The sequence below is a fragment of the Candoia aspera genome, chromosome 1, assembly GCF_035149785.1.
Source record: "Candoia aspera isolate rCanAsp1 chromosome 1, rCanAsp1.hap2, whole genome shotgun sequence".
Classification (NCBI taxonomy): domain Eukaryota; kingdom Metazoa; phylum Chordata; class Lepidosauria; order Squamata; family Boidae; genus Candoia; species Candoia aspera.
In genome coordinates, this window is record NC_086153.1 from 268,516,005 (window position 1) to 268,543,903 (window position 27,899).

Consider the following 27,899-nt stretch of genomic DNA (forward strand, 5'->3'; position numbering starts at 1 on the left):
AGTTGGGCTGAGAGAGAGCGACTGGCCCAAGGTCACCCAGCTGGCTTTCAGGCCTAAGGCGGGACTAGAACTCACAGACTCCTGGATTCTACCCCATTGCCTTAATCGCTAGATCAAACTGGCTCCATTGATGTACTCCTGTTAGAACTGATGGATATGGTCTCTATATCTAGATTTCTATGATGGAATAGGAATCCCTTTGCTGTAGTCATGCTGGCTGGGGATTATGGGCTTTGATGTTCAACACACAAGAAGGGAAAATGATTTTTGCAGGGATGGATAACCTGGGACATCCAGGCCCCATGAAAACTTTTTTTTGCATCCCTTAAAACTCCCTCTGCCTATAATGGGACCCAATAGGTGGCTCTTTCTCACCATTCTGAGGCAGGATATACAATCCTCATTATTCAGATTCTGTATTTGCGAATTCGCCTACTCACTAAAATTTATTTATAACCACAAAATCAATACTCACAGCGCTTTTGTCATTTGTGGACATGCAGAGTGGCAGAAAACTTGAGCCATCTGACACACGTCCCCAGCCGTTTTGGTATAGCTGACTCAGTGTTTGCAGTGACTTTATAGAACCAAACTACCACGAATGATGAGAATCCTCTATTCATCAAAAATAAGCACAACTTTACCAAACAAGCAAAAAACATTTTTCTTCCATCATAAGAAAATGCCTAAAATCCTGGCCCAGCCCATGTGTGAGAATAGTCTCAACACATCAGTGCATAGAGGATCCAGTGGGAATGCCATTGCCTGCAAGTATGGGGAACCAGAAAACGACACATGCTACTGACTAGTGTGTCTTTTAACACACAAGGAATACATTTCTTTATATATTTCGCTCCCACAATCCTCTGGAGGACTGCTTCAACAAGAGATTGGACTGTATAATTCTAGTGCTTGGAGAGAAAGGGTAGTATAACGGGTAGTATAAGGGTAGTATATGGTTTTAATCGATTGTTGTAAACCGCCCAGAGTCCTCCGACAGGAGGAGATGGGCGGGATAAATTAGATAGATAAATAGATAACATAGTGGCTGGCTTTATTGTTTCGTTTTGTGCAGCCATTCTCAAACTGTTGGTTTCAACCTGGTAAGAGGTCACAAGCATCTTAGTTATTTAAAAAAAACAGGTCAGAGTTGCGCATGCAAAATAGGAACACTTATCAACTGGATTTGTTCCCCAGTTTGCCTGCCAAAGCCAACTGTGGGTTTGTGCAAGGAAAGTAGAAGTGTCATAACTCTACCTCAGGCAAAGTCGAATTATCTTAACTAGCTCCCAGCTTTGCCTGCAATAGGCAGTTATGATACTACAGTTTTAGAACCCTGTGACATACAGATGATTTGCTTTCCAGTAGCATCACAAATAAGGGACGCGGTGGTGCTGCGGGTTAAACCGCTGAGCTGCTGAGCTTGCCGATTGGAAGGTCGGTGGTTCAAATCCGCGTGATGGGGTGAGCGCCTGTTGCTAGTCCCAGCTCCTGCCAACCTAGCAGTTCGAAAACATGCAAATGTGAGTAGATTAATAGGTACTGCTTCAGCGGGCGGGTAACGCGTTCCATGTAGTCATGCTGGCCACATGACCATGGAAGTGTCTACGGACAAACGCCGGCTCTTCGGCTTTGAAACGGAGATGAGCACCGCTCCCTAGAGTCGGACACAACTGGACTTAATGTCAAAGGAAACCTTTACCTAGCATCACAACACATTTACTTAGGGTTTCTCCTCCCTTTTTTTCCTATCCTCACAAATACCAACTTCCATGCTCCTGTGGACTCTTTATGGGAAGCATGGTGGGGGGTGGGGGGATTTCCATCATTCCAGATACACGCTATTTCAACCTTGTAGTAAATCATTAGGGACCACAGTACTGCTAGCTGTTGTGCAATTCTGCCAGACCACAGGCAGTGTTGCTGTCTCCATCTCTTTAGGGAAACTGCGTGGTGGCCATGAGGTGGAACCTCGAAACAGGGTGAGAGGTTTGCTAACATCATCTTGAAACAGCCTACAAGCACTGCTCTGATCTTCTGCAAGTCACCTGATTTAAAAGCGTGACAGATTGTATCAACCAGTTTAGGACGATTTAAGTCTCATGAAGTGAGTCTGAAATGAAGGTAGCTTCAAAGAGACGCGGCAAAAGAAAGATGTCGCCAAGGTTTGTCTTCTCCAAACACGCAGCAGTCACTGTAATAAGGAGTTCGTCTCTTAGGTTAGTGCCCCAGGCACGCACACCTTTGCTCCCCTTAACATCAAAGGTTGGTTGGTAGGTTTGGGTTGCCAAAATCCAGAAGACTACTAGCCAACTGTAAAGAGGCGTTTCTCTTTGCTGTTTTACTTTTGAGTAAATGTGCATCAAAATGAATTGTAAGAAAGTGAACATAAGGGTAAAAAGCGAAAGATTTAAATCAGATAATCGAAATAAGTCCTTTAGATTTATCCAGTTTCCCTCTCTCGGTAGTAAGCACCAGTCTTGCTTTTGAGTAAATCAGATCAATTTTTATTCGGTCATAGACCAGCAAACTTTTGAATAAACAAGGGTTCAGGTGGTAAGACAAGAGTTCCACGCACACTTAATCTCTAAGAGACCTGTAAAAGCGGCTAAAATCAAAGTCCAAATCTTTATAATTTTAAATCCAGAAGTGTAAAACCGCCTAATACAATTGATGAAAACTTGGGCGTAAAGCTACGCAGCCTGTCAAAAGCGCCTCGTCTCAGAATGCCAGTTGCTAAGAAACAGCAGCCGGCGGAGACGCCCCCACTCAATCCTGCTGCGGCCATTCCAGTCATCTGTTGGCCAGTGAGAAAAACGGGCTGGCGATCCAGAAAAGTCTTCGAACGGGCATCGCAAGGCCACTCCACTGAAGCCCAAACCAAAAACTTTCTAGGGAACGAGACGCAGCCCCACCACCCGCTCCCAACACAGCGATCCGCAGACCGGGGCGGAAAAGAGCCGCAGCGCTGGGCGGGGCGAAAAATGTCACGTTGCCCAACGTACAGCACGCGAGGAACCCGCCTGTTCTGCTCAACATGAGCCGTAGAGAAAAGGGCGTGTCCTTCGGAAAGTGCGCGCGCAGGTCGGCAGGAGGTCTTTCCCCCCTTGTTGGAGGTCGCCTACGGCAGAGGGTGTAGTTTGTGGGGTACCTCGGTGAGTAGCTCTCTTGTCCGCAAGCGCTGAGAGGAAAGAATGTGGGGAGGACGGATTGGACGAAAGAGGCAATTTTCATGGAGAAACCCTAAGAATTGGAGTTAAGCTTTGCGGTAGCCTGAAGAATTTTAGTGCTTGTATTTTAGGTCTGGCGGGGGGGAGTGGGGAGGAGGGGAGAAAGATATTCCTTAAACCTAAGCCTTTTCTATTATTCCCTCTCCCCGCTCCCGTTTTTTCAAGTAAGTGACCTCAGGATATGTTGAATCTCAGTTCCCATAACTCTTGGCTGGTGTGGTAGCAGGGAGTAGTCCAGCATATATGGAGCATAGTCTAGAATGTCACTCTGCATGTTATCTCTAATGTAGACATGAGGCTGCTTCCCGAACAGGACGTCCTTGGGCCTACCTTGCCTAGAATGGTTGTTGGCCTTGTCAGACAGACACTCTAAGGCAGCATTTCTCCACCGTGGCGCCTTTAAGATGTGTGGACTTCAACTCCCAACTCATGGCTGGCTGGGGGATTCTGGGAGTTGAAGTCCATGCATCTTAAAAGCTGCCAGTGTTGAGAAACATTGTTCTAAGGTTTCTATTCCACATCTTGAAGTCCCCTGGTTAGGGAAAACTGAAATAAGGCATTCTGATCTTAACAAGACTTGTTCCTATGTAACTGTGCAAAATTGCTGAACTGGGTGCTGCTACATTTCAGAAGTCAGTTTCTTACCTTTCTATTGTTATCAATACAGCAGTGTTAGAGACTTTGTTTCCTAATACTGTGTAGCAAGGCTTTCTTCTGTGTTTTCTGTTCATACATTATACTCTGTTACACACTCCTCCAAAAGCATCAGGCACTATCTAACTTGTTTAGCAGTGTGCTAATATATATTTTAATTTAGGAATGTTAAACCCTTTACAGCAAAGGCCGGTAAAGAAGAGTAATGGAAGATAAAAGGCAGAGAGCCAGAGTCCAGGGTGGCTGGGCTAGCCAGGGTAGTAGCAGAATGACCCCATGTACAGGTAAGTGCTCTTTTGTTCTAATATATATAAACCAACTAAATGAAAACTTGCTGCCTTGCAGAAACACTACTGCCAATTCACAGAGATCTCCCCCCTACCTAAAGAATTGCATTATCTTAATTTTATTTGAACATGTGTCCTAATGGCACAAGGCATATTACTTTTTGATCCTTAAGATTTGTGTGAGTACAAGACTCTTGGCCTCAGTTCAATCCTCACAATGATTGGCATTTAAACTAAACCTTGTATTATGTTCCATTGACATTGCATCTGACATAATTTAGTGAAAAACATTCTTAGAGCAGAAATAACCTCAAATTTAGAGACTAATGGATACATTGGAATGTTCACTGTCAGTCTCAGAAAATGGCCTTTTATCACAAAGGATCCAAGGTAGACTGGTGTGTGTGTCCCCCTTCCCCCCGCGACTTCTCAGCATGGCCTTTACCACCTTACTTTATTTTGTTTCTGTATAAAGGGGTATACTTCCTGATTCCCCCCTACCATTTTATTTCCTAAGAATACCTTTGGAGTCTGTAAGGCACAGAGGTAGTTAGAAATGCAGGTTTTGGCTGAGGCTGGTGGTTAGTCTGAAACATGCTAGCTTTCCATTTCTGTAAATAAAATAATACTTAAACAATTAACTCTCCTCAGTTGAAGGGGTGCTGGCAGAACAAGGCCTGTACATGCCTCCCTAAAATCTTTAGAATGGTGGCTCTAGAAACAGCTTTTTAGCTTCAGCAGTCATTGATCTGGGTTCTTAGAAACCTTTGAACTGAAGAATTTTGACAGTTCTAAGTAGATTTAATCTAGGATTTTTCAAATGTTTGTTTACTAAATATGACACATTAATGTTATATTTTCCCCAGTGGCCCAAATAATTGAATAGCTCAGTAAAGGCAACTTCAGCCTAATTGTACGCATGTTCACTCATAAATAAATCCTAGTTATCATTGACGTTTACTGCTAGTTAAAATATAGGATTGTAGTCTAAGCTTTTTAAGTGCTATTAAAAAAATAGAGCTTCCTATGATAGGTTTTACTGGAAGAACTATAAAAAAATTAAGTTTCAACTCAAAAGTATAGATTCTTCATTAATAGCATAAAGGAAATGAAACCACTAGAAATGATTCACATACAGTACTTATTTGAGCCTGTCTGAAAGCCTCCATGCATACATTAATGTGCTTTCTAGGAAGAATAGCATGAAAAAATAATAAACTTGATTTTAGATTATATTAATTTTAATGTTGGATTCTCAAACTACTCTGCATGAAAGAATAAGTGTTCCCAAACTGCTGAGCCCTCTCATGAAAATCACAGTTCCTGAAGTAGAGACATCTAGTGATAAAATGTTACTAGTGTGTGTGAATGTACTCTTAGTAGTGAAAATAAAATTACTAAGTAACGTTGAAAATACAAAATTTCTTGTTTTCTAGTTTGGTTGATACAGTTCTTTTTTATGTTAGCTTTTAGAGATTCCAGTGCTAGAAATCAAGCATTTGCCAATTCAGCACCATCCAGGTTCCAAAGAGAGGCAGAGCTTTCATCCAAAAGACAATTTGTTTTTAAAGCACCTGAAGAGGTAAAAAATATTGTATTATATTGTTGTTGCTTTGTATATATGTATATAAAACTGTCTGAAAACATAACAAGCCTATTTTAATGGTTTCTTGTGTGTGTTGTTTTAAAACTATCTTCCAACTCAGATGCATTATCAGCATCATAGAACAGCATAACTAAACTATCATTAGAATCTTCAGCAATATTTGTCACTTTGGTTGCAAATTAAATGATTTTTACTTATTTTTAAACATCCCTCCCCACCTCCAGAAATTAGTACACTTTATGTTTAGTTGCCAAAACCTGATAATCTACTTGTTTATCCTTTAGATAATTTGCATCCTGATCTATAGTGTTTCCCATCTCAGGGTAGTTATATAAAAATAATTAAAAATACAATTTTAAACATGATTTAGTAATACAAAGCAACACTGGGAAGCTTAAACATGCTCAGAATATTAATAGTTCTTTGTCCCGTTTTAGCTGTAATAACCTGAATATACATACTTTATAAAAACGTGAGGTTTTTTTTAATCCTTAGGTTGTATGCAAAGTCCCAGAACCTAGATTGATAGAGTAAGTATTTCCAGTCTTTGTTCATTTTAATATTTTTGATCCATTAGGCTTTGTTGCTCTTAATGTGCTTTTATTCCCATATCCCATATATTTGGTTAATTTTCTTTCCCTAACCCTGATTAGTAGTTTGAACCTTTTATGTCTACCCAACCATTGTGGATTTTTCCTCCTCTGCTGCAGGAAACAGGGTCTATATGAGATCAGCACATTGCCCTCAGGAGTTTCAAAGTAAGTATCTTAACACATTTTGTGTGTGTGTTCTTGCAGGATAGTGCAGTAGGATTATATTCCAATATCTGAATCAATCTGATCATTAAGTAACTATAGCAAAGATACTAAGTAACTATAGCAAAGATGTTATTATAAAGGACAAACAGACATAGAGGACCATGGTATTGTACAGAAATGTATAATCTTAACTTTCACCCAAGCTATGAACATTGTTTTATCTTTAATCACAGGCACTTGTTCTAATGACATTATCCATATTAGCTTTCTTTTCTGACAGATACCTTGTAAGTCTACTATATAGTTGAAACTTAACTATTTTTTTAAAGCTGTCTTTACTAAATCTTCCTCCAGCTGAAAAGGATCATTGGATCAAGACCATTCCTATCAATTACCTTCCAACAATTTAATGTATTTGTTAAATTTATATCCCAACTTTCTTCCAAGAGCAGAAGGCAACTTACATGGGGATCTCCCTTTATTGTACACCCACAACAGGAATCCTGGGAGGTAATGTAGGCTAAGAGAGAGAGAGATTGCCTCAAAGTCATCCAGTGAGTTTCCATAGCAAAGGGTAGACTTGAAACTGAGTCTCCCCAGTCCTAGTCCAACATCTTATCTACCATGCCAGCTCTTTCTAATGTGGGAAATAGCTGTAGCTCTCTTAGACTGACAGTTATCCTGAGTATTTCTTCTGCCTTGCTTACGAAATCTTGTATCTTGCGTATTTAATCTTTTTCTGGTGGATCCAAAGAATGCTATCAGAGGAAGAAATATCTCTGCTTGCAGGGGTTGGGGACTTAGCCACAGACCGTTTGGAGAGCCTTGAGCTTCATCCCTTCCCCAAACCACACCTTCTCCTTGATGTACAAGAAACTCTGTGCTAATAAAAGGACAGGATTGAACTTGTTTTTCCTTTCTAATGAAGAAAAACTTGTGTTAAATGAAGAGGGAACCCCTTCCACTTACAGAAGAGGACTTGTGTTCAGAAAAAGTAATCTCTGTATTCAGTTTATTGCTTTTGGTCATGCTATCTGTGAGAACCAAAATGATTCAAAATATGTTACATGAGATTCCAGTTCTGCATTTAAGAAATAGATAAAGTTCACGATAAATGAATTAGTGCTACTACTAGATCCAAACTACGTAAGTCTGTGAGCACGTTTAGACTCATATATCCTTGATCTCTGGTCTGCTTCAGAGAATCCACCATTTGCATATGTCTCTCCTGAATGACCCAGAACCCTGTAACATTATGCCTTCAATCCTGCTTTGGACACTATCACTGAGTCACAGTGATACTATGGGCAATGATATTGAAGGTAATTGAGAAGTCTAGGAGAATTAACAATATTTTCCCGATCATTTTTCCAGCATAAGTCATCCACTGAATCGGCCAAACAACAGACCAGAAGCAAAGTGGAACTTACCCAAAACATACCTGTTTTTAAATCAAAGCCCTTGTTAGTTCACAAGATTTTCAGAATGATCAGAATAGTGTTAGAACACTTTGGTAAGGTCAGAACAGACCATTTAAAACTCAAAACATTATAAATTTGTAAACTTGGCATGCCTCTACTCCTATCTCCACTCCTATGAGGTAGCCTGAAGAACAACAGACTTTTCAGTACATTGTCTCACTCAGTTCTCAACTCTTGGTCTCACCTCAATCTGCTCCTTACTGCCTCTTCTCTATCATTTCAAGATACTAGTCTCTGGCAAGAGAATAATTCCACCTTCATGCCTATCTGAGGGAGCAATCTTCTGTAGTTAGCCTCTATGGCAGGCACTTGGGAATATAATCCTCCTGGGCTTGTTTCTCTCATGAATGGGCCCACTGCTTCTTTAGTGTACAAACATCTTCCACAATCACTGCCTGCTGTTGTCCCACAGCATCTTAGTCTGATCATATGGTAAAATGCTTTGCCAAGCTGTGGTTTTGTGCACCTTGGCACTTCTAGTCTTCCTCTGCATTTTTCTTTGATGATACATATCAGAGGATAAGGGCTGTATTTAAAGGTGTGTCACTATCTGGTGTTGGCCTTACGTTACTGAGATGGGTGAGATGAAAGGGAGTAGAATTTCAGACTGGCTACATTGTAAATCTAATGTTGTAGTTGTTTACATTCTTAAAGAATGGGCAGCCCCAAACCTTCATATGTTGTTTGCAGCCCCCAAACCTCCATCTCTATGGGTGAAGAACAGCAGTGGGGTAGGGATGATGGTTAAGAGCAAAATAGATGCTTTTAACCTCAGGGTAAAATTATTCTAAAAAATTTAGTTCAGTCAGCTCTGATGACATGAGACCATCCCCTTTGTCCTCCACGCAAGTGGTACAAGAAGAAAACAAAGCCTGTAGGCTAAAAAAGGTTGACCAACATTACTATAAAAATAAGCAAATGGGGGTGAAAGAGTTTGGTAAGTCCTAAAGCAATGCACTATATTTTTGTACTGGGTACAAAGAAGTGGGGGCTACTCTTTCTTAGTAGCCCACTTGTTTTCTTTGCTAGGGGGAAAGAAATGACACAGAACCTGCCTGGAATGTCTTACTTTGAATTGGATCAGAAAATATCAATGTGTAGTGTGATTTTTCTTTATTCTAGGATTCATTTGATTCCTGGCTTCGTTTCCTTGAGTGAAGCAGACTGGATGTTTGACCAGCTTTTCCATGAAATTCCATGGAGGCAAAGAACACATGTTAGACACGGTAGCTATGCTATCAATCTCCATTAACTGTTGACTCCTGTTTCCACCAGGTCCAGCAGTAACTCCTGGCATACTCACTCTAGTAGAATCCATTGCAGCCAACAAAATACCTGGCCCTCTGCCACCATCTCTAGTCTCCACTTAACACATGGATTTAGGGCTAACTTGTGCTTGTTGAGTGTAAGGAGATAGCTAAAACAAACCATTACTTGCTCTTTCCTGCTCTAAAGAAGGTTCAGAAAGGGTCTGTGCACCTGCTGGTGATTTTTCTTTGCTGAGTGATTATTTTTGCTGAATGATTATGTGGTAGAGCAGGTTCTACCAATGACATATCTTTGGTTGGTCACCGAACAAACTGTTTTGTTTGTTTTGTTTTTTTCTTTAACTATTGGATTTGGATATAAGTACCATGATATTGAGCTTTGTGAAATCTGATAGGTTTCCTTAGCAAAGTATTTAAATATTGTAATGCACAAACAGCTATGAATGACCAATATTGTAGGCAGAATATGCTGTCTGAGCTTGGCTTACTTGATGGCATTTGTGTTACTTCTCACATTTACTTCTATAAATTTCTATTTCAAGCAAGATGATGTAGTTGATGTCTAAATAACCTAGAATAATTTTCTCTTGGCTGTATTACTTATGAATTGCCAGTTTAAAGTTTCATTTGCTGAGCTTTTTTATTTAGAGAAGGCAAAAAAAAATGTTAAGAGTCATCAGCAAGCCATTTAATTCTTCAAATGCCAAGAAACGTTATAACCATATAATATTGTTCCCATAGAAGCCATAATTATTGCATCCAATTTTCTTTCTGTAGATCGATCTTACGATGAACCCAGACTCACAGCATGGTATGGAAAACTACCCTACACCTATTCCAGGCTTGAAATGCAGGCAAACCCTGATGTATGTATGGCTCTTGAGCCTTTCTAAAGTTGAAAAAATAAAATCAAATTAAAAAGGCCTAATAACAATAGTGGTGGTGCACTTCCACCAATGAAAGGGTACAAAAAATAGCTTGCCAGTGCCCTGCCCCCCCCCCCCACTTGATTGTGATTTCTTTTCAGGCAAGGGGAAAAATTAAAAGCTCACGGAATACTGGGGGGTGGGAGTGAGGGAGAGCAGCAAAGCCACCTCTTAGTGCAACTGTGGAGAATTGTGAATGAGGTAAATCCCCTGAGGCAGGATTTTCAGTGGAAAATCCCTGCACCACAGCTCAACTGTCTTCACAGTATTACCTTTGAAACAGAAGGTGTGCTGTAGATCATCAGTTCAGCTCCCCAGCCCATTAAAAACTTCATGATCTCATAAGAGGCTGGAGATGTGTCATCCTTTCAAGGTAGATCAGACTAGGAATCCAGTTTCAGGTAGGTACTACCTTTATTGTAAATCTATAGTAACAGAACCTTGCAAATCTGAATGTCCCTCCCCCCTCCCTCCCTCCCTCTTTGTGACAACTAGGGAGGGTCTTGTACATTTCTGCCTGGGACTTAGCCCTCTTTTATCTGACCATTGTCTTGGTAGCAGCTCTTCCTCCTGTCCCTCAAGGCCATTCTCTCTTCTCCCCACAGGATGGGGGTATGTTAACAAGTAAGCAGCTGATGTTTTGGCAGCAATAATATTATTATATCTTCTTACTGTGCCTTGTGGAGGAGGTTAGAGAATGCATTTATTGAGCTTTCAAGTCAAGGGCATTACAGAATAGTTAATAGTTTGTTCCATCTGCTATGCTGCTTTCATAGCTAAAATCTTTTGAACTAATATTCTTCTTGGTCAGATTAGAGAATTGAGCATGGAAAATGAATATTTTATTAACATCATCTAAAACTGCCTCTATAGTTTGGGCAGTGGATTACACTCACATAGTATCTCCTGTGATTTGCTTGAGCCTCATTTTCAGTTTTCAGCCTTTCCTCCTCTTGTTCCTTTCCTTAATTAGGTATTGCTTCTCAACCCTTGATTCCACAGGCATAGCCTACAAGTTTTCTGTAAGAGTTAAACCTAATTAATATGGACTTCAAAATGTGGTGATCTTATACCTTTTTCTAAAACAAGCTGGCTTACCCTTACTTCAAGGATGTAGAAAAATGCCTGTTGCCTCGTGTGAATCTCTATTCAGTGATGGAGAATTCTGCTGTGAGAGAAAAAAACAAAATCTCACATTTAGCAAACGCTGGAGGGCAGTATTGGAAAAGAGCAGAGTAAAAGTCACTGTTACTCTTAATGCCTCATAATCAAATTATACAATATTTTTTCCATAGTTCAATTAGAATTGAAGGAAGAAATTAACACTGGTTTACCTATCAATAGCAGTGCTAATCGTGACTTCAGTTCAGATTTATGCCATGGTTTGCTAAGGGAAAACCCCCCAACAACCCTGGATATTAAACCATTGAGGTAGTTCTAGAAATTTTGTTAGCAGTGTTGAACTTACATAACTATAACTCCCATGGACAGTTAATTAGGCAGCATGCCAGTTAAGCAGATTTGTAACTGATTTAATTTTTGTGATTCAAATATGTACCTGCAACAAGGTGAACATTTAACAAATTATAGGTAGTCCTCACTTAGCAACTGCCTCATACAGCGATTGTTCACAATTACAACAAAGATGAAAAATTAAGTTTGTGACCAATCCTCGCATTAACAACCTTCGCAGATCTGTAAAGCAAAGGAAAGCTGAAGTAAGGCCAGAAGCACAGTCACAGTTTCACTTAGTTATCATTTTGCTTAACGACCAAGTTGCCAGTCCCAATTGTGGTTGCTAAGTGAGGACTACCTGTAGTCCTTATATAGATGGTACATAAAGTAGAAAATGCTATAGGCAAGCACCAATTAATCATTTTATGATATTGCAAAACATACAAGCTTCGGTGTCCCTCTAGGAAAGGACATTGCTAGCCATGTAGCTCTTAAATTTTTTTTTTAATCCACTCAGTTGTGTCTGATTCTCGGGGACTGCCTGGACAAGTCCCTGCAGTTTTCTTGGCAAGGTTTTTCAGAAGTGGTTTGCCATTGCTTCTTTCCTAGGGCTGAGAGAAACTAACTGGCCCAAGGTCACTCAGCTGGCTTTGTGCCTAAGGTGGGACTAGAACTCACAGCCTTCCAGTATCTAGCCTGATGCCTTAACCACTACACCAAACTGGCTCTCTTACATTATGTAATTAGATGTTAATGAACTTTCTGGATTTCATACATTATCAGTACCTTTCTAGAGTCTGGGAATCTAAGGGTCTAGCACATCAAATGGAAGATGTGTGTTTATACTGTATGTTTGTGAAGATACATCTGTGTAAAAGTAAAGGCTTATTTATTAGAAATGCCACTTCAGTTATTTGACTCTAACTATCTTACAGCAATACAGGACATGTTACAATGATAATCACATTATTAAAATTATCAATAAATACAGTCCACTTAAAATCTAATAGAGACATAATATCCCATGACATCTTACACCATCAACACCTGGATTCATCAGGGACATTTCCCTTTCTCACCACAGTCCCCAAATGTACATTGACAAAGGGATGTTATTAAGAGCTTCCTAAATGTTAGAAGTGAAGGTGCAGTTCTTATATCTGGTGAGAGGGCAATCCACAGGAGGGAGCTCCCACAGAGGATGCTTGCCTCAGAGTCCCCTCTCATCCATCTTGCAGGTGGTGGGGATTTCTTTCTACAGGGACATCTTGGTGAGGCAAATTCTAAATGGTCCCAAAGATGGCCTGGCTCTAGTCCATGTAGGATTTTAAATGTGATCATCAGCACCTTGAATTGCACCCAGAATCATTCCTGCCAGTTACATGCATATGTCCATATAGGTTTTTTTGGCAGTAATACAGATACTCAAATATCTTCTGAGATTTTTTTTTTTACTTCCTAGTCTAGCTTAGAGAAGTATTGATAAACTGCCCACTTTCTTAAGGGTTTGCAACCTCTTAACTACTGCTTGTTCCTACATATATAAGATGAGAGATTCTTATTTCACTGTGCTTAAATCGTGAACACAAGTTTAGGTTCCAGGTACAGTAAATCTTTTTCCTTACATTTCAAATTAGTGCTAACAGAGTTGGAAACAGACTTCTTAATAATATAGCTATCTGATTTACTGGGCATTGAGTTTGGTACTACTTGTGATGTTTACCTCCTCTTTTTTCCTCCGATTTCAGTGGCACCCACTCCTGGCCATGTTGAAGGATCTTGTAGAAGATTTCACCAAGAACACCTTCAACTCCCTACTCTGTAACCTCTACCGAAATGAAAAGGACAGTGTTGACTGGCATAGTGATGATGAACCTACGCTGGGGAAAAACCCCATAATTGCATCGCTCAGCTTTGGCGCCACCCGGATGTTTGAGATGAGGAAGAAGCCTCTGCCTGTGAGTTTATAAAGCTGGAATGTAATCCAGATGAGACAACATGTTTTAAAGACTTTAAATGCATAATACAATATAGCTCTTTCTGTCCCACATACCTAAAAACACAGGTGGGCAGCACATAAACCCAGTTCCCAAGCCATTACTAACTAGTTCATTGTCCTAATAGCATTGATGAGCTGTGTTGGGATAGGGTGGGACGCATTGGCAATAGCTCAGTGATAGGTTGCATAGTCTGAATGCAGGGTTTTTTGCTTCCATTTCTGGAGGAGGCTGGAAGATACCTGCTTTAATTGTAGTGATTCTGATAGGCGGTATTTCCTATTAGGAGGAAGATAGGGATATGGAATAGCAGATGAGGCAGGAGCAGCTGACTGGAGAGGTGTATGAAGCAACAAACAGCTTGTGTTAATATTTAGCTATCAAACTAAAATTCATTGAGGCGCAGTCATTTATTTATTTTATTTATCAGTCATTTATTTTTGTAGTGGTTAAAACACTAGGCTAGAAACCAGGAGACTGAGTGCTAGTTCTGTCTTAGGTGTGGTTTGTTTATTTACTTTAAGACCAGCTAGCGACCCAAAGTCCTTCAGTTTCTTCATCAGATGCTCAACAACAAAGTCCATATTTTCCAAAACTTTAAACTTAAAGGACCAGTTCAAATTATCAAAGGCTTTCTCTGCATCTAAAAAAATGAGAGCTGCATGCTTTTTCATTGTGGTGTTGTAGATGTTCTATAATGTCCAAAACTATTCTCACACTGTCTCTTAGTTGTCCTTTGGGTAAAAATTCACATTGATCATCATGTATAAAATCCTGTAAAATCTTCTTCATTCTATCAGCCAATACTGAGGCAAATATTTTATAGTCATTATTCATCCATGAAATCAGTCTTTAGTTCTTATTTTAAGTAGAATCTTGACCCTCTTTTGGTAAAAGTGCAATATTAGCTTCTTTCCAAGAATCTGGCATTGCAGAGCCCTGCAAGATAAAATTCATCAATCTTTGAAAAGGTTGGAGAAGTTGATCTTCAAAACATCTTTGGTATAAAATTGGCTAACCATCTGAACTTGGTGCTTTCCCCAATTTTGTCCTTTTTATAGCTTCCACTATTTCCTATTAATTATAGGCTTATTCATTAATAATTTCTGTGACTGTGAAAGTTTTGGTAATTTTTGTTTTTCCAAATATTCACCTATCTTTTCCAAGGAAACTTCTTACCTTTTATACACATTAGAGAAAAATATGAACTGATTTTTTGATTCTTTCATTGTCCTGATAAAAATAATTTTTAAATAATACTTTAATTTTAAAAAAATGCTTTTGCAAAATTGGAACTCTGTGGGGTTTGATTTAATGCAAGATATATTCTCTCCTTCAAGGAGACTAAGCCGCCTGGACTTGGCCACTGTTTCATTGTATTTAGGGCAAAGGAATTGATTATCAGAAAAAAAGAATTCAAACTGATTTATCAGCAGACTTTCAAGTTAACTTGGTCCATTTCACATCAAAGAATTTCAGTTCCAATTCTCATTTGCCCAATCATATACTGTATCTGATTGGTAAATCCAGAAACTGTATGTTCCCATTCTAAAATGGAAGAAACAGCTGTAAGTTTTCTGTGGTTGGCTAATCTTTTGTTTTAAATCTATTCAGATAAGCAGGTAGAGAACTACAACAAATGGCAAATGCAAATTGTAGACAAATGGAATAATGATCTGAAACAACTTTTTCCACTGGTGTTAAGACCATCTTTTAATTTGTTTGTTTTTCCTTCAGAACCAAAACTTTATGTACAAAACTTTTATCTATTGCCATTCTCTACTCCCCAGGTAGCTAATGTTCTTTCTTTGCCAACCCCAAGGTTCATTTTCCTTTTCTGAGGAATAGGATAGCTTAGTAGTAAAAATAATGATTACAAGATGAAGAGTTTTCCCCCCCACTGAATTAAAGCAGCCCATCACAAACCTTTTTACATATTAGTTGATGAATAATTTGAAATAACATGAGATACAGAATTTATGAGCAGACTTCCACTTACACAAAAAGATTTCCCCTTTTCCTCCATCTCCTCTTGAAATATCTTCCAATTTCTGGTATATTTAATCTCCTGTCAACATACATTTTCTGAGTAATTAACAAAAAAAAGAATAAAATACAGTGATAAACTGCAATATTTATTTATTCAAACTTATTTTAATTTGACTCATAATTATTAAGCATGGAACTACAAGATATACCTTAAATGTTCCTTTCTAGTAGAAGAAAAATAAAAAAATTTACTGGCCCAATGATGATTTACCTTCAAAAGTTGCTTTCAAAGGCAGTATTCAACCCTGATGGCAAAATGATGAGATTATCTGGGGAGGCCAGGATGTCACCTCTGAGAAAGTCTCCCTAGTAGCCAATCTTGGCATGAATAGAGTAGGATCTCTGAAGAAAATCCTAAAACCTGAATGGGTATAAAGGAAGGTTATTCCTTTAGTGGGAAGGGCCATTGACCCGTCCCACCCGGTCATGCAGAGAGGGCATGCTACAGATCCCATCCATAAAGGAATTCCATCTGACGGGGTTCAGGAAATGGGCCTTCTCTGCAGTAGCTCCTGCCCTATGGAACATCCTTCCCCCAGAGGTGAGACAAGCCCCCTCACTCCTGGACTTCTGCAAAAAGCTAAAAACTTGGTTTTGTCATCATGCCTGGAGCAGGATGGGGAACAGCCATTCATGGGGATGGCTAGCACCCTAGGACGATCTTCTATAGTCATGGACTGAAACACAATTTTTAGCCATCCGGATTTTACTATATTTTATTATATTTTACTCTTATTATATAGTTGTTATATTTATATTGATACTGAATTTTAATTCTGTTTTTGTAAACCGCCGAGAGTCCCTCCTTTGGAGGGGAGATGGGCGGTAATAAAAACTTGATGTCTAAAATAAACGTATTTATTTATTTAACCTAGTCCCAAGCTTTAATTTTTTTTTAATTTAAAATCAGCACTTTAAATTGGAATAAAGAAACATGGACTAGGACCCATTTGAGCTGACAATGCACTCTGCCTACTGCCTCTAGAAGAACTAGTGAAAGTGCCAGATGACAGGAGCAAGTGCCAGTCCTGTCATCAGAAAGGGAAAAAAGGAGGACCAGACCAGTCAGTTTGGTATCAGTACCTGGGATGATTCTAGTGCAGATCACAAAGAAGTGGGTACTTGTAAGCACCTTAAAAATAATGTAATAATAAAAAGTCAGCATGGATTTGTCAAGGACAAGTCTTGCCAACTAATATTGTTGCGTGTTTTGAGCAGCTAATTTCCTTGATACGGAAATGCTGTAAGCATATTATGTCTTGATTTCAGGAAAGCATTTGGAAAATACTCTATGATAATCCTAATTATCACACCAATTAAGTGTTGGCTGGATGTTATGACAAGTACAAAAGATACATTGGTGATTTGAAAATAGTACTCAAAGAGTGTTCAGTAACAGTTCCTCATCAGGTTGGAGGGAAGTATTGAATGGGATGGCACTGGGTTCAGTTCTGGGCATGCTGATCTTCAGTATGTTTATTAGTGACAGATGAAGAGGTGGAAAAAATGCTTATAAGATTTGTGCTTTGCTGAAACACTTTTAGACTGTTGACAAAGATACATGAGATATCTTTAATAGAAGGTCCCTTTTTGCTCAATATATTCAGTACATCTATTTTTCTGGAACCTTGAACAAATTCTGATTTCTTGCAAGAAGGATATGTGTATATATAGTATACACAGATATACCTAAATGTAATATGCATTGGGTTTGAAACAAATGACATGTAATGTTTCTAATTTTTCAGTATGCAATTTGCCTGTTTGTTTCAGAAAGACTACAGCATGCTTTAGATCTTAGATAAATGGTGACTGTTCAGATCTGCAAAATTTCCATATGCTGTCTTTTTTGCTGCAGAGCCCTGAATTTGCTTGAAGAATTAGTTCACTGCAGTTAACTTCCTAGCTTATACTGCAAAGTAAATGTAAAGCTATGAAGCCAAACTCTAATAGTAGGCAGGCGGCAGCTCTGCTACTAAGATTGTAACCAAGGAAACAGGTACCTGGGAGCAGGGGGAGGAGTTGGGGTGTATATATTAGATAATAATGGATATCCTTGATTAGCCTCTGGGTAATTTTGTTTTTCCAGTGAGATACTAAACAAAGTCTGATCCCCTCCACTGAAGAATGGAATTAAGTGCCTTAATTATTTACAAAAGAAAGAAAATCAGAAAACAAGAGCTGCAGAGAAGGCCTTTTGTTTTATTGATAAGGAAGGAGGTAATAATGGTTTATGCATATGAGTTGTTGTTCAGAAGCAAGTTCTCCTGTGTCTGTTGAGTGAATATTAAGTGTGCATAGCTTAAATCATGACAAAATAGATTCCCTGTAAATTGGGAGTGACAAACCTATGAATTTCCATTCTGCCACTCCAGGTGAGGCTGATGGAAGTTGTACAATATCTGGAGGGCTACAGGTTCCCCCACCCTCTGTTGTAAATGAGATGTAGAATGTCTACATTTCTAGCAGGAGATCATATAATGATGGGAGGATTCTACTTGGCCCTGATGTCTAAACGAAACTATTTCTCCGTAAGAAGCCAATATAGGAAACTGATTTTAAAAGCAAAACATTGAAATAAATAGAATACCAGTGTTTTTTTGTAAGGATGCAGGAGACATGAATTCATGAATTAGAGGGTCCTTGAGGAAGAAAAAGGAGCTACAATAATAATTGTGATAACTAGCAGAGAAGAGGGGTACTTTGGGTGTTGGTATAGAAATAATAGCCGTCTGCTTGAAAGAAAGGACTGTATAGGTGCAAAGATTCATAGCCAAATAATAGTAACAGTGATAGTTCTTGACAGTGATGTGTTCTGCTTTTCTGCCAAGGATTTCAGAATGGTATATAAAATGTCAAAGTAGTCATGCTAAAACTATTAATAAAAGTCAGAACACTGCATTAATTATAGTGTAGATTTGAAGAGCTTGGTGAAATCCCAGATCTTTAATGGGAATACATTCCTATTGGATCAGTTTCGGTTCCTGTGTTGGCAAAAGTGCTATCTCAAGTTACCATTACTTCACCTCCCTCCCACTCTGTGACTGATGCCTTACAAAATATTCAGCCATAACTATCTGGGCGTTTAGTTGTTCAATCCAGCCAAGTCAGTCCTACACACAAGTTCAACAGCCACCTCCAGGGCCACATTGTGCATCATAGTTGGCTTCTGTGTTAATCAGAAGCCCAAACAGCAGAGTCTGTTGACCTGAAATTTTTTTAAAAATCTTGGAATATGACTGGAATGGCTGTATGACTAGAGCAACAAAATAGGCACACTTCCATGCTTCTTCATGCGGCATTATTTTCTCTCCCACTCAATCTCCCACCATTGATAGCTGCCACTCTGTTATTATTCTGCAACTAGCAACAATAGAATTGTAGGCCACGTTTACTGTGGTATCTTGAATATCAATAGCTGTTGTAATAAAACTGCTAGCATTTTGTCTCTGAAGTCGAACCTTGTGGCTGGGTCCTATAGTACACAGAAACTTCCTCAATCAAGGATTTTTTTTTTTAATCCACTTGTCCAATATCCTGTCAACATTTCAGACTTGAAAAAATTATCTCCTTAATTGTTGGAGATGCTTATTCAATAACAGTATAATTTTATACTAAGGATAATTTTAAAAAATTAATACACTGGAGTGGAATTTCTGAACACAAAGTTCACCAAACTCCCCTTGCTTTGAGATGAGGAGGTTGGGATAGATGCTTTTCTTAATTGCTAGAGTCGTTGATTTTTTAACTCTGAAAGCAACACTTCTGGAAGAGTCGAAATTCAACATGGAAGTGGGAAGAATTTGGATGCTCGTTGTTTGAGGGCTTAATACTATTTAGCCAAGGGCAGTTACATGTATCTACATTCCACATAGTAGCTGCAGATGATTCTAGTTGTAGAAAGATACATTCTTTCAGGAAAAGAGCATTGCCGGACTCTCTCTCGATAGCAGAAATACTGCTTGCAGAAACATATCCTTCCTTCTACTGGTTTCTGGTTCTTCCAATTGCAATACATTGTGCACGTGTTCCATCTTTTCCTCTGAAAGGACTGCACCTATAATGGAAAAATACGGGACAGAAGATGGCAATATCTTGACCTCTGATAATACAATATAAACCTCATCTGGAGGTATTCCAAGAGTTGCTAGAGATCTGAACAATGAGATCTCGGACACAAGATTATTCTCTTATTTAGTAAGCTTGGTGGCTCAGCTTGGGCCAATTGCTATGACATGACCTAATCCTTACAGGATTATTATTAGAATAAGATTGGAAACGGAAGAACTATTTATAACATTTGAGCTCCTTAGAGGAAAGATGGGGTATAAATATCAGAGAAGGGCAGCTAAGATGACCAGTGAATGGGAAATTCAACAGGAACTGTACAGATACAAGGTATATTTATCATTGAGAGGAGATGCAGTTTGGGTTTTCTCTTCACTTTGCTTGGAAGCCAGCAGCTGCCAGAACTCACACGCACTCTGCCTGTAAGGTAAAGCTTTCCCTTGACATTAAGTCCAGTCGTGTCCGACTCTAGGGGGCGGTGCTCATCTCCATTTCAAAGCCGAAGAGCCGGCGTTTGTCCGTAGACACTTCCGTGGTCATGTGGCCAGCATGACAGTCACGGAACGCCATTACCTGCCCGCCGAAGCGGTACCTATTAATCTACTCATGTTTGCATGTTTTCGAACTGCTAGGCTGGCAGGAGCTGGGACTAGCAACGGGAGCTCACCCCGTCACGCGGATTCGAACCACCGACCTTCTGATCGGCAAGCTCAGCAGCTCAGCGGTTTAACCCGCAGCGCCACCGCATCCCTTATGTACAAACCAACAAAACTTGCTGTTATTCTGCTTGTTCAAGCCAGCAATGTAGTATTGAGCATGGATTGATTAAGGAGCTCATGGCAGTCATGAATCTACCCCAGATTTTTGAGGGGCTGATTCATATTGGTGATCACATGTTAGACGTGGATTTTGTCTTGGGGCAATTGTGATCTGAAGGTGGAGGATATTATTAGCAGTCCTTCATTATGATCAGATCATTCTCTGGTTGGTTTTGGCTTGCTGGCATTTCCCTCACTCCTGCTGGGAGCTTGGACCTATCAGATCAACCTGACTCAGGCAACTAATAGACCCTGATAGGTTTCACAGAGAGCTTAGGGATGTGGGCAATTCAACTAAGGCCTTGGTTGCCCCTGGGAGTGGGCATGTGTCAAGGGCCTTGGATCAGATTGCAATGTCTCCCTGTTCATTGATCCTGAAAAGCTTCCTGGTCTTCTGAGGAGCTCCTGGAGTTGAAATGACAGAAGAGACACTTAGAATGCCATTGGAGGAAGATGAAGAATGAATTCAACCAACACGTGTAAGAGCTTGAATTAGGGATTGAGTTGTAGCAGTAAGAGTGGTAAAATATGTTTGTTTGTTTGCAGGTTGCTGGCCAGCAGCCCTGTTCAGTCATGTTCTCTGCTGGGGTGGGGTGGGTCACAGGCCTATTTGCATTATTCTAGGCACCTGCTGAATAAAGTCATTTGTTAGGAGTTAGGCTCTGACTGGGCAAGTGTGTGCAAGTTGACACAGGCACTGTCTTGTCCTGTTATCTGGGAAGTATTTGACTCTGTAACTCATGAGAAAGAGGACAGGATTTGTGTGACCATTAACTCCACTACCTGCCTTTTAAATCCATACCCCTAATATCTCTCTTTTTGAGAGATAATATGTAGTGGTGAATGCATCTGTGGATGAGGAGGTGGTTCTGCCTGCCTTGAAGGAGGTGGTAGTGTGCCTTTTCAAGAAGCCATCAGTGGATCCAACAACTCTGAGCACATTTTGTCCAGTCTCCAACCTTCCCTTCTTGCAGAAGATTGTTGAGAAGGTGCTTGAGTTGGAGATTCAGAGGAGCCTGGAGAAAGTAGGTTATCTAGACCCATTTCAGATGGGTTTCAGGCCAGGACATAGTACATTGATTGTGCTTGTTATTGAATATGGTACCTATCTGAATCCATTGCATGGATTAAGCATGGGAGGGACAGTGTTTTGGTGGTTTTCCTCTTTCCTCCATGGCCAGTTTGATCTTTTTGCCTCTCCTGTTTAACATCTATATTAAGCCAGTGGTTGAAGTCATCTGAGTTTGCTACCATTACGTGGATGATACTCAACTGTATCTCGACCCCAGGCTGACCAAGTGATGCTGTCAAGGTCTTGTCTCAGTGCCCGTTAGAGTCTAGGGGTGGGGGTGTGTGCTTAAGCACTACCCTAACAAATCTGAATGCTTGTATATTCCTGATTCTTACAGTACCATAGATTTTCAATCCTGAATGAGGTCGCACTTCCCCAGGCAGACCTAGTGCACAATTTGGTCCTCCTGGACTTGCAGCTTCTGCTCAAAGACTGTGTGGCAGCTGTGGCCAGCAGGGCTTTTACCCGAATTCATTTGGTATATCAGTTGCTCTCCTTCCTGGATTGAGAGTCCCTTCTCACAAAGATGCATATCATCACCACGTTCTGAACCAGCTGCAGTTTCTGAGTGATTTTATATTTATAAAATTGCAAAATGTATCATTATTTTATCTGATTAAACTTTAATAAAAGTGGTTTTTTTTTTTTGCCCACCCCAAACCTAATGAAATTATTAGTTTTATTAATTTGAGGGATTGCACGAATTAATTCTTTTAAGAAGTCATGTCATGATGAGAACACTTAAGGACATTTTATTCCACTACATTCATTGTATTCAAGCAGAAGCTAAGACATCTGCCCAGTAAGGCAGATGGTTGAATTAGATAGCCTAAGTAACCTATTGCAATTCTGTAATCTTATGACTATAAATTAACTATACTTAATACATCTTTTTTAGGAAGATAACAGTGATTATACTTATGTGCAGAGAGTTCAGATACCACTGGATCATGGTACTTTGCTAATGATGGAAGGAGCTACTCAAGAAGACTGGCAGGTGAGAAGCCTAAAGAAAAATTGTACAAATGCTATTTCCTTCTCTACATATCTACATATATAGAGCTGGGAACCTAAGGCTAATGCATCACTGAAACACATTTAAGTGGGGAGAACTGAAAAGTCCTTTCCTATGAGGTTGAGCTGCTTGTCTTTCATAGATCACAAAAACCTTACAGGATTTTTTTTTTCCTGAACAACCAGAAGAAGTGAGATTATCACCTGTGAAATAGTGCTGCATGGTGCAGTAAGCAAATAATATTCTATTGTTAACAAAAAAAATATGATGAAACTTTAAAAAAAAAACAGAACAAAAGGAAGATGAGATTTGGCTTCTTTATTTCTGGAAGAAAATCAAGTGTAACCGTTATAAAGAAACTCATCTTAAGTATAATTTGATAATATTGTTCATGCCAAAACCCCAAAATATTTGTATTTCCCTAATCAGTGTGTGTTATATAACTGATCGGCTGCTTTGGTTCTTTTTCAGCATCGTGTTCCCAAGGAGTATCACTCCAGGGAACCACGTATAAATTTGACATTCAGGACAATGTATCCAGAACCAGAGGCAATGCATACTTGACTGAAAGAAATGCAGAACTGTATTTTTGCTGCTGAGCCCAGAGGTTAATGCTGGCTTGGATATAATGACCCAGCCAGGTTCGCATTTTACTGCCATCATCTCAGGGGAAAAGAAAGAGATTGCTGCAAAGAGAACTTTTGCATATTTCCATTGAGCAATGTATCGCTTTCTTGGGCTGCTTGCTAATAGGTAATGCCTGATGATAAAATTATTTGTTATTGTTTAAAACTTGTTAAAATGGTAAATGCATTCAGAGTGCAAATGTCATCTTCAATAGAGAACTGAAAGGATTTTTCTTGAGGAGAAAGACTAATAGTAGACTTCAGAAACATCTCCATTTTCAGAACGTGTAACTGTAGTTGCCACATTCATGACCATTTCCTGCAATACTGGGGCAATTTTTTGGAGGGGAGGAAATGTCTGGCATAATTAGCTGTAATCCTGTGGCTTGGATAATTTCAGTAGGATCTTCGACCTTTTCTAATAAAGGCATTATTACTGAACATAGAACAAAGCAGTTGTAAATAGCTCATGACACAGTTCTAGCATTCCGTAGTGTTAGATGAACTTCAGTAACGTTCGAAAATATGAATCTAGGAGCCTTGGCCTCATTTTTCAAGGGTCAGGAGCATATTCCTTCTCAAGTTAGTTAGTCATGTAAATAGATGGGAAGGAATGACCACATTCCTCATTATGATTGGTCAGGATCTTCAGTTGAGAAGCACTGCACTGGAATATAGGTAGCACAATAATGACTCAGTGCTATGTCTGTGATCTCTGGGTATCAGCAAATTTTTCAAAACGAACAAATAATTATCAAGTGTATCAAGTGAAATTTTGATAAACCACCTTGACTCTATGGAGTAGGTGGTATGCAAACAAGTGTAATAAATAAATCTGCCCATTTTACTGTCAAAGCAGGCAGTGAATATTTCTTTAGCGTTTTACCTTATGGAACAATTGTTAAAGCCAGTTACTTCCTACATGGGCAACACAAGCGAATAATATATACCCTTACTGATAAATATTATCAGTAATTGTATATGATTTGGAACTACTGTACAGACAAAAAAGTCCTGACAAAGATACATTAAATATCAAACTTTGAAGTTCAGTTAGCTGACTGTTACAGTACTACGTTGGCTGTTTTTCAAGTTTAGTTGGCAGGGGGTATCCAATGTTTAGAGAAAGAAAAAGTCATAGCTTATTTGAAAATAATACACTTGTAATTTTTCCAGGGTTATAAATGTTCAAAGCTCTTCCTCATGGCCACCTTTACAGGTAGTCCTTGTTTAGAGACTGCCTCATTTAGTGACTGTTTGCAGTTATGATTGTGACAATAAAGTAACTTTGCAACCAGTCCTCACATTTAAGACCTGCGCAGATCTGCAAAGTAAAGGAAAGCTGAAGTAAGATGATAAGCACATACACGGTTTCACTTTGTGACCACTTCACTTAATGACTGAGTTGCTGGTCCCAGTTGTGGTAACTAAATGAGGGCTACCTGTATTCCTGTAGCTGTGGAGTTGGCAGAAATATATGATGACCTAATTTGTGCTCCTGCTAACTAATCTATCTCAGGGGGCTTTGAGTGATCCTGTCCATACACATTTACTGTAGGCCACTTTAAGAACAGTAATTGGTGGATTCCTTTGTTTTGTTTCCCTGTCCATCCAGTGTCAGTTGCTGGTGAGAAACTATCCATCAGTCACTCTCTTTACAGTGGGGTGGGGTAGGCTTGGTTAAGTGTGGTTGGGTGTTTGGGATGGGGGCTTTAGACACCTCTCAAGTTGCTGGAATGGCAGGTTGCTGGTGAGGAAGTGCACCACACGAGTAAACTTCCACTGGGGATATTTCTGAATGCAAGTTTATCTGTCTTCTGGAAGGTTTGTAAACCTGTGTCCCAAAATAGTCCAGCCAACAGGTCAGTTGGTTAGAGGAGAGAGATGGAGTGAAGCTCTCAACTGGCCGCCTGCCTCCCAACTTGTTAGCTGGGTTGTTTTGGGACAGGGATTTACCAGTCTTTTGGAACGTGACAATTTTATCATTGTTCCTGTGACTTGGGCTGGAAGAGGAGACTTGTAAAAATCGCTGTACATTTCTGCTTTTAGCAGTAACTGTAAAGTGTGAGTGCTCAAATTATTGAAGTAAACTGGGTAGAATTTACTTTCCAAGTTGTAAAGGTAATAAAGTAATGCCTTGAATCTTATGTAAAGAATCTTGCAATTTTCTCAAATGGATTTTGAACCGCCCAGAGGCCTCCGACGGGAGGAGATGGGCGGGGATAAATTAAATAAATAAATACTAGATTCTACCATTCATGGGTCCAAACTAATCAGCTAGTGTGTAATGATCTTGAAATGGTTTGTGTATAAACATAAGGTAGGAGATCAAGCAGCATGCATCGCTACAGTTTTGCACATGTATTTAAAAATGGAAAGGGAAAAGTTCAACACATGGAGAAAAGTTTTCCTTAACAATACCAAATATCTTAGAAGTTTGAATTTCTACCAAAAGCTTGCAGTAAAACTGCCTAAAGTAACTGATGATCTGGTGCTTTGTGAATGACTGAACTGAACAACTGCAAAAGCCTGAAGGGGGATGCCCACCAGGATCTGTACTCAACGATTTTTATTTAGATTTTGTAACTGAAAAAATGAGGGAGAAGCTAGCTTGCCAATACCTATAATATTTGCCTTCAATATAACCTTTATATGTGAGAGTCTCTGGGCTTCCATAGGCCTTACAGTTTTTCTTAGAAAGTAAACATGGTGAGGAGTTGCACCTGAGTGTTTCGTCTGGAAATGGCCCCCATGTCCCCAGAAAAGTCAAAATTAAGCTGAAATGATGGGAACCCCCCCACCCCCAATTGTTAACCGCTGGGTTAATATTTCATACTTGGATTAGGTAGACATAAGTGGCAATGCTTGGGGTGGTCTGCTGCTCTCCTGTAAATGGTTCTCTTCCTCCTTCCCCCTTACTTAGAGTTTGTTCATTATCTGCTCTGATTCTGAATGTGTGATTCAACCTTTTCTGTACATTAAAAAAATTGAGTAGCTGGACAACAAGCATGATTCCCCCTCCTTTTTTCTATGTTAGTATCTTTAACTGGATCAAAAAAGATCGCTGTTCAGTAATGCCTTTGGCCTGTGATGGCTGGGCATGAAGCTGTACAATCAGTTGGTGGTTCTATTTGGTCATAATTGAAAATCTAACCTGTATAACACAGGACAAATGGTAGCAATTTGTTTCAAATGCAGTTTACAGCTGTGTCCATGGCAAGCTTTCACTGAAAGTGAAAATTATGCAACTGAAGGTTGCTTCTTTCTGCAGAATTATTTTTAGGGAATGTGTCTTTCAAGGATTCTGACTGCTGTAATAGAAGAGGCAGCAGGCAAACAACATCTCTCAAATCTGTCAAACAAACCTATATGCAAACCTTTCAAAGTTTATCAAACTTGCTAAACTATTGTTTAATCATGATTACTGAATAAGCCATGATTAGTTCACATGGCAGGTTAAGCCATAAACTATAAATTACAACAGTTAATTTTGCATATCTTGCTATTTTGAATAAGCAATGAAGTATTGGCTTCACAGAGCTAAAATACAAAGCATAATAGCTTTTGATATGCTAAATCAAAACAAAACAGGTCATATTACAGCTTAACACTATGCATGAACTTGATGATAATGTGGAGCAATAAACAACTTTATTGTAAGACAGTGGTTCTCTGTAGGATTTTTATGAAATGAAAACGAAATTTCATGTTCCAGAGATTCTGCCAAACCGTTTCGGATCAGTTACAATTCAGTAGAGCTGAAATTTGGGAATGCTTTGGGTGTTCTGGGTTTCAGACAAAATAACATCAAGACAGGGTAAGGTGGATGTGTTGCCTCTGATCTCTAGCATGGGTCTCCCTTTCCTGAGCAGCTTCTGACATTGTAAGAGGAGACCCATGTTAGTCTATAATGGCAAAAATTTGCTCCCATGTTTACACCAACAGCACCATCACAGGGCCCAACAAATACACAGACAAAATTAGAGGCATCTTCATATGTTGTTCCTCCAAATGATATATGCCAACTATGCCCCTCTGGATTCTACATAGGACAAACTTTATGCCAAAGAATTAATGGACAAGTTTGACATTATAACTCATAACAAGGACAACATAATATGAAAGCATTTAAATCTCCCAGGATGCTCCATAGCAGACCTCAAAGTGACCATTTAGAAAAGTGGGACTTTAACAGCACCATCGAGCAAGAAATTGTTGAACTTACAACAGGTTTCAGCCAATCTCAGAAGGTTTGAACAAATGCAATGGGTGTTTAACACTTTAAAATTGTTGATTATAATTGTTGATTTATTGTAATCTGTTGTACACATACCCTGTATCTGCATAGCCAACCTATCTTTCCCTCCCCCACCCCCACCCCATTTCAACTGCTACTCAACCCAATTTAAATCCTACATCAGCCTAACCCAGCGTTTCCCAACCTTGGCAACTTGAAGATGTGTGGACCAACTCCCAGGATTCCCCAGCCAGCAAATGAAGAAACTTTGCATATCTATAGTGTTCCACCTGCTGGGATCTTCTAATTACTATTTGCCTTAGGCCTTAAAACAAAAGTAGGTGCTGGTCAA

General features: G+C 39.5%; 1 protein-coding gene across 1 annotated transcript; it reads left to right on the plus strand.

The window, feature by feature from the left end:
* Positions 1-4,010: 4,010 nt before the first annotated feature.
* ALKBH3 (alkB homolog 3, alpha-ketoglutarate dependent dioxygenase) lies at positions 4,011-26,316 on the plus strand. The gene is made up of 9 exons (XM_063289634.1): positions 4,011-4,168; positions 5,638-5,753; positions 6,273-6,307; positions 6,488-6,535; positions 9,139-9,242; positions 10,062-10,150; positions 13,414-13,623; positions 22,568-22,666; positions 23,156-26,316. The coding sequence occupies exons 1-9, from the start codon at positions 4,090-4,092 to the stop codon at positions 23,246-23,248; spliced, it is 873 nt and encodes a 290-aa protein (XP_063145704.1). The 5' UTR covers positions 4,011-4,089; the 3' UTR covers positions 23,249-26,316.
* Positions 26,317-27,899: the final 1,583 nt, after the last annotated feature.

Bases quoted from the DNA above. Each gene is read 5' to 3' on its own strand.
- ALKBH3 (XM_063289634.1), top strand. From the start codon at position 4,090: ATGGAAGATAAAAGGCAGAGAGCCAGAGTCCAGGGTGGCTGGGCTAGC. The intron at 5,754-6,272 runs GTAAAAAATATT...TTTAATCCTTAG, and splicing joins TTTTTAAAGCACCTGAAGAG to GTTGTATGCAAAGTCCCAGA. The intron at 9,243-10,061 runs GTAGCTATGCTA...TTCTTTCTGTAG, and splicing joins AAGAACACATGTTAGACACG to ATCGATCTTACGATGAACCC.